The sequence below is a fragment of the Ceratotherium simum genome, chromosome 33, assembly GCF_057802395.1.
Source record: "Ceratotherium simum simum isolate JZ-2026a chromosome 33, ASM5780239v1, whole genome shotgun sequence".
Taxonomy (NCBI): domain Eukaryota; kingdom Metazoa; phylum Chordata; class Mammalia; order Perissodactyla; family Rhinocerotidae; genus Ceratotherium; species Ceratotherium simum.
The window spans coordinates 4,186,053-4,200,412 of record NC_141932.1 but is presented as its reverse complement, the minus strand read 5'-3'; the positions used below and the strand labels follow the sequence as shown (position 1 = coordinate 4,200,412).

The window sequence follows — 14,360 nt, the reverse complement described above, 5'->3', positions numbered from 1 at the left end:
TGACTAACTGTGCATCTTTGGACAGTTTACCTAACTTTTCTGGGTCTCTGTTTCTTCGTGAGCAAAATGGGGATTAAAAAAATGGTACACACTTCACAAGGCCATTAGGAAGGTTAAATGAGATAAAAATGTGTGACACACCAAACAAGTCCTGGCCTTTGGTTTGTACTCAATAAATACAAGCTGTTATTACCAGTGTAACTCTTACCCCCACCACTCAACTGAAACTCTCTCAGAAGATCTATATTCTAACAAATATAATGGATTTATTTTTCTTAAGAAGTGGCAAATAGCACTGACTACTCATTTTTTCATACAGTTTTCATATTGTTTGGTATTTATTTAGCCTTTGCCACATACCAGACACTGTGCCAGGTATTTACTTTATGTGAATTATTTCTCTTATTGACACCATGGAGGTCAGAGAGATGTTGTAACTTGTCCAAGGTCACAAACCTGGTTGAAGCTAAGACTTGAACAAAAATTGGACCTCCAATGGCTTTGATTGAGAGCCAGACAATGAGACTGACCCTTGAAGTTGGAGGCAAGTGAGGGAGCATCACCCTTTTTGCTGCAAAATTAAAGTGCATCCCTCATTTCTTAACTGCCCTGCATATGGGAGCCACAGTCTCTTCCAAACACCGTGTTTTTTCCGTGAAAGATGGCATAAATCTCAAGCATACTGATGTGTAGCTGTAATGTTCATTTTAAATGCCATATGCTAGTCTAATGTGTGGCTAGATAAATTGACCTCTCCTGATGCTAGGACACATCCAGGTTCTGTTCCTTGCTTCATCATGTCAAACAATGTCCAGTTTCCCTCAGACACATGCGAGTTTCTCTAGGTCAGAGGTAAGCAAATTACAGCCTGGGAGCCAACCCAGATTGCTGCTTGTCTTTGTAAATAACTTTTAATTGGAGCTCAGCTGTGCTTGCTTGCGACGTATCTCCTGTGACAGCTGCTGCACTGTTAACAGCAGAAATGAGCAGTTGCCACAAAGTATATATCCTGCAAAAACTGAATATATTTGCTATCTGGCCAATTATAGAAAAAGTTTGCCAACCCCTGTTGTAGGGTATATGTTTGTAAAAGGAATTGCTTGGTCACAGGGTGTACATATCACATCTTTAACTGTATCACCAAATTGCTCTCTTAGGAGTCTTGGTATTTCATGGATGGAATGAATCTTATTCACTCTGATATTGAATGGCTGCACAGGACAAGCTATTCCCCGTATACTTCCAACTTACATGAGCAGCTCCAAACTGCTCCGCATCAGATCTGATTGGCCTTCCATCCCCTGAGTACCTGTATTTGGGAGGAGAATGAATGCTAAGAGCTTGATACCCAACTTGGTGTTGCCTATTGGTCTTCCCAACAAAGACCTCAACAGTGTAATCCCAATGTCTTGATGTAAGGCTGAATAATCTTAAAACCCAACATTGATAGAACTCTTAAAGGATGACAAACTTCTTTTGTGTCGCTTAGTCCACTGATAACTTTGGTGGAAGTTCTTGAAGGGAGTTGGTATATTTTTCCCAGCTTTATTAAGACGTGATTGACATATAACGTTGTGTAAGTTTAAGGTATACAACAAAGTGATTCTATGTATGTATATATTGGGAAATGATTGCCACAAAAAGGTTAGTTAACACACTCATCATCTCACATAGTTACAGTTTGTGTGTGTGTGTGATGAGAACTTTTAAGATCTATTCTCTTAGAAACTTTCAAATATGCAATACAGTTTTTTACTGTATTTTACTGTATCATATATTGGAAATTTGCTGAGAGAGTAGATCTTAAAAGTTGTCATCACACACACATATAAATCCTAAGTGATTAAAAAGCAACTTCCTTTCCTCATAAGTCATGAGAAAATATCAGTGTCCTTACCTAAGGCTGTAGATCTTCCTGGAATGAAGTGAGAAATGTTGTAGTGGTTCTTCTGGGCATTTTTTTAAATGAGGGAGTCTTACTAGGGTCATAAAGAGGTCTGTGATGGTAAGCAGGATAGGGACACCAACCCTGGGTTTCCTACTAGGTTTTCTCAAGTTTAATCTCTAACAATGAGCCATTTTTCTCTTTTCCCACTTCTGTATAGAACTGAAGGCAATGATAGGTGTGCTCTCTGGTGGCAAGACTTCTGCTCTGTGTTTAGGACGCATGAGAGTTTGGAAGTCCTGGCTGTGACAAACAGCTTGATGGAGCCTGATGCAGTCAAGGTTCTTTCTACAGCACTGAAAGACCCTCAGTGTAAACTACGAAAACTAATGTGAGTATAAGACAAATCGTGGCTGGAAGAAATTCCATGGAAAAAATCTATTTCCATCCAATTTGTTTACTCCTTCTATGCTCACACCTGACTTGCAGAAAGCATCCATGTCCATAGCTTTTTTTCAGCTTTATTGAGATATAATTGACATACAACACTGTGTAAGTTTAAAGTATACAGCATAATGACTTGACATACATATATTGCAAAATGGTCACCACAATAAGTTTAGTTAACATCTATCATCTCATATAGTTACAAAAAAATTTTTTCCCTTGTGATGAGAACTTTTAGGATCTACTGTCTTAGCAACTTTCAGATATACCATACAGCATCATTAACTATAGTCATATCACATTGTACATTACATCCCTAGAACTTACTTATCTTATAACTGGAAGTTTGTACCTTTTGACCACTTTCCTCCAATTCCCCCTCCCCTTGCCTCTGGTAACCACAAATCTAATCTCTTTTTCTATGAGTTTGGTTTTTTTTTTTAGATTCCACACATAAGTGAGATCATTTTTCCAAAGAAGACATACAAATGGCCAACATGAAAAAGATGCTCAAATCACTAATCATCAGGGAAATGCAAATCAAAACCACAATGAGCTATCACCTCTCACTTGTTAGAATGGCTGTCATCAAAAAGACAAGACATAAGTGTTAGCAAGAAAGTGGGGAAAAGAGAACCCTTGTGCATTGTTGGTGGGAATGTGAATCGGTATAGCCACTATGGAAAACAGTGTGGAAGTTCCTCAAAAAATTAAAAATCCTAGTGGTTTTTACTCTCTGGATGTCACTGCCCAAGAGGTGCCATGTGCTAGGTAGGCACTTAGTATGGTTTACCCCTGCATTCCCTTGAGGTAGGTTCTATTATCTTGATTTTTTGAGAAAGTGAGAACCAGAGGGGTTAAGTCACTTGTCTAAGATCACACAGCTGATAAGCTTTGAGGAGTGCTCTCCATCTCAGGCAGTCTGAAGGAAGCTCGCCTTCTCCATCACCACACCATGCTTCTGTGATTCGTCACCATTAGCAGGTTCCCTGCATGAGGTAAGCCTCGCCAAGGGGGGTAAGTTGGAGCTGGATTGGAAGAGACAAGATTTCTATGAGGAAGGAAGATGAGACAGATTCAGCTGTGGTTTGGCAGGCCATATGAAAAGAAAAACGCATGTACGCCTCGGCCCCAAGTTCTACTTTTCAAAATCCACCCTAGATAAATCCATATGTAGATACCCAGAGGAATGAACAAGAACATCACTGCAACATTATTTTCAACAGCAAAGAAATGTAACAGCAAACATTTATGCAGTGCTTACCCTCTGCCAGGCTGTATTAGGTGCTTTGCATTTCAGTGCTCTTAAAACTTACTACCGCCCCAAGAAGGAGGTATTCGCATTTCACAGATGAAGAAACCAAGGCACAAGATTACACCGATGATGTGTAGCTAGAATACGAATTTAAACTGAGCAACCTGGCTCCAGAATCAGTTCTCCTAGCCACTACTCCATTCTCCCTCTCACTACCGTTTTTAAAACCCAGAAACCCAATAATTCATGAAAATTCCTTGAAATAACCCAGCAGATATCATGTGGCCCCTGGCCAGTATCTGACCTGTTTTCTTTCCTGTTATTATAAAAGTTATTAGCTCCCACTTTTTGAGTGCTTATGTATGTCATAGGAGCGCCTTGTATGTCAAGTACTGTGCCCAGCCTGTTACAGGCATTGTGTATATTAATTCTCTCAATCATCCTAAGGAGGAAACATCATGTGCTCTCTCTTGTGGACCTGAAACTGAAGCTTAAGGATGTTAAGTGACTTACATAAGGTCATCAGACTAGGGAGGCTGGGCTGAGAATAGAACCCAGTTTGGAGCCCTGGACTGCACAGAAAGGGCCTGCAGATATTTATGGACCAACTGAAGGTAGATGAAGTAATTAGCAAATGGAGAGATGTAGTCAAAAGGTACAAACTTCCAGTTAAAAGATGAATAAGTTCTGCGGATCTAATGTATAGCATGGTGACCATAGTCAACAATACTGTGTCGTATACTCAAAAATTGCTAAGAGAGTACATCTTCAATGGTCTCACAACGAAAACAACATGGTAATTATGCCATGTGGTGGAGGTATTAGCTAATCCTACAGTGGTAATCATTTTGCAATATATAAATGTGTCAAATCAACATGCCACACACCTTAAGCTTACACATTGTTATATGTCAATTATATCTCAATAAAGTTGGAGGAAAAAAACAACTAATTAGCCACCTTGATTGTGGTGATGGTTTCACAGGTGTATGCATATATCCAAACTTATCAAATTGGATGCATTAAATATATGATAGATGCATTTTTTGGTATATTAATTATACTTTAATAAAGCTGTTTTAAAAAATTTTTTAAAAGAGGGAACGAATTTACTGACGGTGTTCCGTTATAACCAGACACTGCTTACCTCTCAGCCTTAGGCGTGTGCATCCCACCATGCTGAATGAAGACCTAATCCAAGTTGTGACTGAAAACCGGTGTCTGAGATACTTGGAAATACAAGGCACAGAAGTGAGATGTGAAGCCATGAACTTTCTATGCACAGCCTTGAAATATCCACAGTGTTATCTACAGTGTCTGAGGTAAGATCTGAGACTGGGGTGGAGAGAGAACCCTGGCATCCAGACCGTCTTTTCAGAGATGGGGTTACATGTTCAGTCTGCCCGTCGCCTCTCTTTTGATCTAGTTATTAGTTTCACTCAGCTTTTTTATTAAGGTGTACAACCTGATGATTTAATACACACGTATGTTGCGAAATGATCACCACAATCAAGCTAATTAACACATCCATGACCTCACATAATTACCAATTTTTTGTGTGTGGTAAGAACACTTGAGATCTGCTCTCTTAGCAAATTTTAAGTATACAACACAGTATTGTTAACTGTTGTCACCATGCTGTACATTAGATCCCCAGACCTTATTCATCTTATACCAGGAAGTTTGAGCCCTTTGACCAACATCTCCCATTTCCCCCACCCCCAGCCCCTGGCAACCACCACTCTACTCTCCGGTTTTAAGTTTCACTCAACTTGAATAGCGCAATTTTATTATGTTCTAGATAATCAAATCTAGCGTCTGGGATGGGGAAACTGTAGCCCCAGTGGTGAGCTTGAGCCAGCTCATACTGGCTTGCAAGAGCTGACTGTTAAGCATTCAGGAATTTTGTGAGCTGGTTGTTAAACAGCACTATTTAAAAAATTAAATCATATAAACTTAGTATTCAATAAATTATATTAAGAAGCAAAGGTAATAGATCATGAAAACTCATTAATTCCTGATTTCTTTTACTGTACTTTACTGTTACCGCTGCCAGGGCTCAGCAAACTTTTTCTATGAAGGACCCGGTAAGGAATACTTTTGGCTGTGCGAGCCATACGGTCTCTGTCATGACTATTCAACTAATAGTTGAACAACTATTGATAGTACTAATGTGGTTGATATGTAAGTGAATGGATGTGGCTATGTTTCAATAAAATTTTATTGTTATTAGTTTGTTAACTATGTATTAATAATACAATTTATTAATAACTTTATTTATGATTTAGTAATTATCAATTATATCATTTGTTGCCTTTATTAATTATGTAATTTACTAATGGATTTATTTATTTATTTATCAACACTGGAATTTGAGTTTGATTTAATTTTCACGCAAAATATTCTTTTGATTTTTTTTAACCATTTTAAATTTTTTTAAAAAAAACATTCTTAGTTCACAGGCTATACAAATGCGGGTGGCAAGCCACATTTGCCCCGTGGACCATTGTTTGTCAGTTCCTAATGTGTGCTCTTCATGTTGTTGATGCCTACTCTATCTGTGCGGTGAAAATACTATATAATGGCGTGCTCCTGCATATCTCTTCCCAACCCCGCAGTCAATGACTTCACACGGGCAGCTTGAAATCAGCCATGGTGGGAGTATTTATGCTATGCACATTGTCAGACACTGCACATCAGGACTTCTTTCTCCAGAGTCGGCCGTTAAACATATACCAACACAAAACTGCTTAGCATACGTGCCCCACCAGCCCTTCTGTGTGTTACGTTGCCTCAACAAAATTTGTGCAGCCTCTCGTTTTGTTTCCATCTGCCAATCATACTCCTTTACATTCATCAGAGCTGAATGGAGCCTGGACAATCTCTATTTTTTACTGCTCTTCAGAACAGAAAGCTAGGGCGGCCAGGAGGTGGATGTGTAAAGCATAATCACTTGCTAAACGTTTTTATGAACAGGTTGACTTGAGATGGAAACCTAGCTTGACAAGATGGCAGCTGTGTGACTTAGGGAGAGTTATCTCACATGACTGAATCTCAGATCTTCGTCTTAAAGATTGTTTGGCAAATAAATGTAAAAAGAAGTTGTATTTCAAGGGCTGAATTGAGTCCTTGGCTCACAGTTAGAACCCAGTTGTTAGCCTATGCCAGTTGGTCCTGGCCCCATGTGTATTATTTTCTACTGGTAATTTGTGACTAAAATGCTCAATTTGATGCAGGCTTACCTAGTAGAGAAGATGGAATAACCCCTAGAGTCACTCGTGTGTGAAGAACAAGAATGTGAGATCTATGTGGCTATGTGGGCACCGTTTTCCCCAGGAGCTACAGCTCAGCATTTTTGTGTGGCTTCTGTAGGTTGGAAGATTGCCTGGTCACCCCCAATAGTTGGCTTAATCTTGCCGAGAATCTCAAAAGTAACATGAACTTGAAGACTCTAATGCTAAGATGTAGCTCCCTGGATAAGTTTGGGACATATTACCTGTCAATGGCCCAACTGGAGAGGATGTCGTAAGTTTTTTTGTTGTGGTCGTGACTGTTGTTCATTTGTTTGGTACACTGAGTGCTTTGGGGGGAAAAGCAGTAATGGGAGAATGTGCATATAATGGAATAAACTTAAGTCTTGTGATTGATACAATTACAGATGGGTCAATGAAGAATTGAGCCAAGAGAAAGAGAGAGAGCGGCGGTGGGGGGCGGGGAGGGATGGGAATATCTTCATAAAAGTAAACAGTTATACCTAATGTCCTAGAATACATAATTATCATGAGCCCAATGTATCCATCAACCAGTTTATGAACTAGAACCTCACTAGTACTTTTTTCCTTCCTCACTGGTTGTCTGAAAACCCTGCCCCACACTCCACAATCTTGAATTGGGTTGATCAGGATCCTTACTTTTATGTATAGTGCTGCTATGCATGTGTCCTTACACAGAGCATCACATAGTTTAGCATTGCTTTGAATTTCACGTAAGTGGCCTCATCTGTCCTGTGTTCTTTTTCTGATCCACCAACATTTTACTATTCATCTGTGCTTAGTTGCTTCTGGAGCCAGTTCCTCCTTACTGATGAATGATAACATTTGTGTGAATATACAACAATTTAGGTATCCATCCTACCTGCATCCTTTGGGCTGCTTACACACGTGGATACGCGCGCGCGCGCACACACACACACACACACTTGTAATGAACGTTCTAGGAGTAGAATTGCTGGGTCATGGAAAGCATTCATCTTCAGTTTTATCAGGTTTGTTTCTAGAGTATTTGAAGAATTTGCAGTCCCTCCAGCAGTGTGTATGATGGTTCCCATAACTCCAGATTCTCATCCAACTCTCGTTATTGTCGTATTCTCGTTACTGTTTTTGCCAATCTATTGAGCAGGAAATAGTATCTTATTGTTTTAATTTGCATTTCCTTCATTACTAATGAAAATTGTTTTGTAACCTTACTATTCATCTTGGTTTCTCTAATATGCGTGCCTGCTCATGTCTTTAATGTGTCTATATTTTTTAACTTGTGAAATGATGTCTCTTCCTGCGCCATCTCCACATCTGTTTTTTTATTCTTTAGTCATTGGTGATCTCTTTCTCTTCCCTCTTAATCCCACTGTGTAACCATTTGCCTGATCCACAACTCCTTCACCCTGCCATTCTCACAACAAAGTTGCTACCCTCTCCTTTAACACTTGGAAGCCCTCAGAGGTGGTAACAGAGGTATGATGAGGTGTTTGCATTTAAAAGGAAAGCCCAGATTGAAATTTTCATCTCTAAGTATGAGACAAAGAAAATCCAATCATGGGAATGAATTAAATTGCACCCCATCTGTATGCTTCTCGCACACAGGTTGGAGAATTGTGACCTCACGTTGATTTCTTGTGAAAGTCTTATCTCTTCTCTCAAGAGTAACAAGATGCTGACCCATCTGAGCTTGGCAGAAAATGCCTTGAAAGATGAAGGGGCAAAACAGCTTTGGAATGCCTTACAACACGCTGAGTGTCCTCTACAGAGGCTGGTGTAAGTCCCAAAATGTTCTCTTCTTGGAATTCCCCGGAGTAGAAGAGGCTGATTGAGAAAACCTGTTATGTATGTTTATTTACTTATGCAACACATTTATGAAGTGCCTACCGCACATTGGGCATTGTGCTGACACTGGAGGAAAGTGTAATGAAGAGGAGCGTTGTTATTATTTCAGTCTCAGAGGCAAATTAGCTAGTGGCAGAGTTCTCAAACCGTGTGCCAAAGCACCCAGGAGTGAACTCACAGAGGCACTGCAGGATATTTTAAATTTAAGAGATATTGCCCTCTGTTCTTCACTGCAAGAACCAATAGCTTGACACAGTTCCGTGTCAACCTCAGATTGCGCTACATTTCTTTCAATGACAGCTTATCTTGGCAAAGCTAGGTTTTCAGCAGTTGCTATCATAAGAGCAAGTGCACCAAAAAATCTGTGAGGAACAGGGGGGACGTGAGAAAACTACTAAGATGTTAAGGAAGGCACGAACCTGGAAAGTTGGGAGCCTCTGGTCTAACATGTTCTCATAACCCCTGGACATTCGGAGTGAGTGTTATGTCTTTGAGATCAGGTAAGGTGACCTAACTTACTGCTTTAGGAAGTGGGTAGTGTTACTAACTCAGAGGTATGGACCAGAAGACACACTAAATGAGATCCGCTTCGGTGTTTATCTCATTCTATCATTAATTCTATAAACAATTTCCCTTAGGTGTCAGGACGCTTCTGTGTATTATTAATAGAAAATAAACTCAGACTGTCTTAAACTATAAAGAAATTTGCTGGCTCATAAAACCAGAAATGCAAAAGTGGCACAAAATACCTCCTGATCCCACTGGAACACATTTTTAGCTTCCCAAAAAGGAGCAGGAAATGGAGCAACAGCTTTAGAAAACAGTCTAGCAGCTCCTCAAAGTGTTACATGTGGACCTAATGTATGACTCAGATATTCCACTCTTCGGTGTATACTCAAGAGAAATAAAAACATACATCTATACAAAAACCTATACACAGATGTTCACAGCAGCATTATTCACAAAAGCCAAAAAGTGGAAACAACCCAAGTGTCCATGAGCTGACAAACGGATAAAGAAAGTGTGACCTATCCATACAATGGAAACATAAAAAGGAATGAAGTACTGATACATGCTACAACGTGGATGAACCTTGAAAATATTACGGTAAATGAAAGAAGCCAAACACAAAAGACCACATAGTATGTGATTCCATTTATATGAAACATCCAGAATAGGCAAATCCGTCATGCGGCAGTGAACATGGTGGTGCAGATATCTCTTCAAGATGCTGATTTCAATTCCTTTGGATAAATATCGAGAAAGCAGATTAGTGGTTGCTAGAACTGGGTGTGGGTGGGGTAAGAAGTTGAGAATGATGCTAAAGGGTACAGGGTTTTCCTGTTTCGGGTGATGAAAATATTCTAAAATTGTGGTAAGTGTTGTGCCAACTCCGTAAAATATACTAAAAAAACAATGCTTGTACACTTTAAATGGGTGAATTGTATGGCATGTTAATTATATCTCGATAAAGCTGTTACAGCAAGAAAGAAGTCAAATCTAAGGGTGTTTCAGACGGTTTTTCTTTATGTGTGTTTGTTTGCAGGCTGAGAAATTGTGCTCTGACCTCTGATTGCTGTCAGGATATGGCATCCGCTCTTGACAAAAATAAAAACCTGAGAAGTCTGGACCTTGGTTTTAACAGCCTGAAGGACGATGGGGTGATCTTGCTCTGTGGGGCCCTGATGAACCCTGACTCTGCCCTACAGATCCTGGAGTAAGTTACCCCCGGTTCCTTCTTTGAGACAGAACCATTGTCGGTAAAATTCTCTCGGGGTGGAATATGGGAAAGTGTTTTGCATTTCTGGAGAACTTGGACGACTTGGAAGCTTCAGAGTGGTGGTTCTCAAAGTGTGGTCCTCAGACTAGGAACTTCATCTGGGAAGTTGTTAGAAATGCAAATTCTTGCAGTATTTGTCTTTCTCTGTCTGACATTGCACTTAGCATAATAGCCTCAAGGTCCATCCTTGTTGTTACAAATGGCAGGTTTTGCTTCCCTCTTAAGGCCGAATAATACTCCATATATACACCACATTTTCTTTATCCATTCATCCACTGATGGGCATTTAGGTTGTTCCCATATCTCGGCTATCGTGAATAATGCTGCAGTGAACATGGGGATGCAGATATCTCTTGAAGATCCTGATTTCAATGCCTTTGGGTGAATACCCAGAAGTGGGATTGCTGGATCCTCTGAGGGTGGTTCCTGACAGTCTGTGCTAACAAGCACTTCCAGGTGACTCCCATGCATGCTAGAGTGAGGATGCTTATTCTAGGAAATATTCTTCCATTCAATAAAAGATAAAGAAGAGTTTATTTGTTGAGTTTAGACTGATCCCTGAGATAGCTGGTCTTCTGAAATCGATTTTTATGCTTAGGGATCCTTTTTTATATATAATTTCTTTATTTTTTTTTCCTTCTCCTATGAGGTCTCTCTGCTAACATGCATACTAGCCAGAGATCTGAAAGGATTCAGCCTATTTTTAGCTCTATTAGTGGTTACCTTAAGTATTTGGAAAAGATTTATAAACATCTCTTTTCTGGCAGTCAAAGAATGAAGCTATTTTTCCCTCTTTTCCACCCACATTTTCTGTTCTTTACTGGTTTTGAATCTAGGTTATTTAAGTCATCCTTTTAAGTTACATCTTTAATTTCTAGAATTAGTCCCGATAGCTGATTTCATTTTTGTGGGCAATTAACTACTGTACCTGAAGGGAATCCAGCATTCACTGTAGGTCACAAATGTTTTACTCCAGAAATTTAGTCTTGGGTTTTAAATATTGATTTATCTCTTAGACTGAGTAAAATATATTTTCAAGTATGAAAGAAATTTCCAGATGAGTGTTTATTTAGTATTTTCTAAGTCTTTGCTTGAGTGAGACTATTTTTTTTAATCTACTTTCACCAATAAGCAGTCACTTGGCTGAGTATAAAATTCATGGACCCGGGCCGGCCCCGTGGCTTAGCGGTTAAGTGCGCACGCTCCGCTGCTGGCGTCCCGGGTTCGGATCCCGGGCATGCACCGACGCACCGCTTCTCCCACCATGCTGAGGCCGCGTCCCACATACACCAACTAGAAGGATGTGCAACTATGACATACAACTATCTACTGGGGCTTTGGGGGAAAAAAATAAAATTCATGGACCCCATCCTAAACTTCTTGACCTAAAAATCTAGATTTTATTCTATGGAATTCTAGTTTTGTAGAAAAGGTATCTGTATCATTATTTTTTCCCAGCAAGAACCCAGATTTTTATTATTTATGCTCTTCATTTAAAAAAAAATCCTTACATACCTGTGGGTCTGGTTTATAATTAGAATTATTTATTTTAGAATGACACTCCTTTTTCTACTGTCAAATGATTTAAGTGACTCACATCGAGGTTAAAGGCTTGATTCGGCTGATGTTCAGAGGCAGTACCACTGCCTCCCTGCCTGGAACAGGGTCAGGATGTGCATAAACCAGGGCAAAGCCGGTTACATGCCCTTGTAGTTTTGGCTGGTCATTTATTGGCTAGTCAAAGTTCATGGGGCAGAGGGGTAGGTAATCAAAAAGAAAGCAAAGAATGCAAAAGTAGAAGACAAGGGGACCCCAGGGGACCTCTGTCAAGTCTGTTTAGCAGTACTCATAATAGCCTTGCTCCCTGGAGGGATTTTATTCTCTGTTCAAGGATAGGATCCAACACGACTTCCTTTCGGTACCTTTCCTCACCCACACACCACTTGCTCTTACGTGCCGGCACTGTATTTATCATACAGTTTGTTTCTGGACCCGTCTCTCCCATTTTTCCGTGAATACTGCATCTGAGAGCCAAGACATCTATTCAGAGAGGAATCAGAACACCTGACATGTTAGAATAGTGAAACCACGTGTTGACCTTAAACAAGTAGACAGCCAGTTATTTCTCCTGCAAAAATGGGTTTATTCAGGATCAGCACAGAATTGCAACTCGTGGTCTGCAACCGTGGCTCAAGCCACATGTAAGCCCTCCAGCAGCAGGGGAGGAGAAACTCGTTTACAGAAGGGAAGAGGGAGTTGGGAGGGCTGTTGTAAACTGAGTCCATTGGGGGAACTGAGCGTTCGATGTGTAGTGGCTTTTCACTGGCTGAGCTTCTTGCCAGTCAAGAAAAGGAAGTCTTTCTTCTTCCTGTTGGGCTCTGCTCTCAAGACGGAGCACGAGAGCTCCCCCTTTTGGCCTCCTGACTCCAATTTAATGAGGTTTCTGTTTACTAATTTCCACATGTGCTACATGAATACATTTATTTGGTTATATGCCTCCTTCTCCCCATCCCCCCAATCAACTATGAGTTCCAGGAAGCCAGGATGGCCTCTGTTTCCCTCCCTGTTGTGTCAACAATGCCCAGTGCAGTGCCTGGCACATAAGTGGTGCTAAATAAATATTTTCTGAATGAGCGAAGGTAATGAACAGTGACAATCAGTTTTTGAAAGAGATATGTGGCTCGTAACTTCTTGGGTTTAGGAATCGCATAGCCTACTCTGGATAATCATCCAAAACACACAGGCACTGACACCTGGTAGGTACTCAAAACATATTTGGAATTAAATGACTTGTTCTAGTCAGAGCATTATTTCCAGGCTGTGGACCGTGGGGCTGGCTGAGCTCTCAGATGTGGGATGTGGCGACTTTCCTGCTGTCTGCTTCTACCCCACAGGCTGGAAAGTTGTCAGTTCACCTCCGTCTGCTGCCAGGCTATGGCTTCCATGCTCCTCAGCAACCAAAGTCTGGGATATCTGGACTTGAGCAGGAATGATATTGGGCTCAGTGGCACTCGGCTCTTGAGTGAGGCCCTTCAGAAGCGGAAATGGAAAGCAAAGGTCATTCTGTAAGTGTTTACTAGGTCCCCTGTGCAGAAACCACAGCCCAAAAGAGCTCCTCATAAAGAGTGTGATTCTGGACCCAAAAGAGTATTGCAGATGTTGCTAACATCTGTCTCTTGTTTCCTGGAGATTTGTACTTTCCCTTATGTGGCTGATCAAACCCCAACTCCTGCTTGTTTATGGTGGGAAAATTGATCTGGATTCTCTCATCTGATTTTAAATTGTGTCTTTTCTTCATCTTCTCTCTTTGTCTTAAACCACTGAGTTTATCACTTACCGACTCTACAACTGTGAACATGTTAGTTTACCTTTCTGAGTGTCGGTTTCCCCATCTGTAAGGTTGGGATGGCATCTTCCTCCATGGAGATGTTATAAGGATTGAAATAAAGTGCATCTTTAACGCAGTTAACACAGCACTGACATCATGATGTTCTCCATCAGTGGTGGTTCTGGGTGAAGGTTATAACTACACCTGGTGCATTTGTTATCTATTGCTCTGTAACAAATTACCTCAATGCTTAGTCAACGAAGACAACACTTTTATTTTCTTATACAATTTCTGAGGGTCAGAAATATAGGAGTGGTTTCACTGGGTGGTTCTAGCTCATGGTGTCCCATGAGGTCTTAATTAAGCTGTTGACTGGAGTTTGATGGGGGCTGGGGGATCAACATCCAAGCTCGCCCATGTGGCCATTGGCAGGAGGCCTCGGTCACTCTCCATAGGGCTGCACATGACGTTGCAGCTGGCTTCCTCCAGAGCAACTGATGAGAGAGAGAGAGAGCCCAAAACAGAGCCACAGTCTTATTACTTAATCTTGAAAGTGGCATCCCATC

At 40.6% G+C, this 14,360-nt stretch overlaps 1 protein-coding gene across 1 annotated transcript in view; it reads left to right on the top strand.

Annotated features, from left to right (window-relative positions):
• NLRP8 (NLR family pyrin domain containing 8) overlaps nt 1-14,360 on the top strand; it is a 29,239-nt gene that overhangs the window by 14,432 nt on the left and 447 nt on the right. Inside the window, exons 4-9 of the mRNA XM_087422321.1 lie at nt 2,106-2,276; nt 4,742-4,909; nt 6,960-7,112; nt 8,447-8,617; nt 10,233-10,403; nt 13,361-13,531. Coding sequence (XP_087278447.1) covers nt 2,106-2,276; nt 4,742-4,909; nt 6,960-7,112; nt 8,447-8,617; nt 10,233-10,403; nt 13,361-13,531 — 1,005 coding nt within the window. The remainder of the gene's footprint in view (nt 1-2,105; nt 2,277-4,741; nt 4,910-6,959; nt 7,113-8,446; nt 8,618-10,232; nt 10,404-13,360; nt 13,532-14,360) is intronic.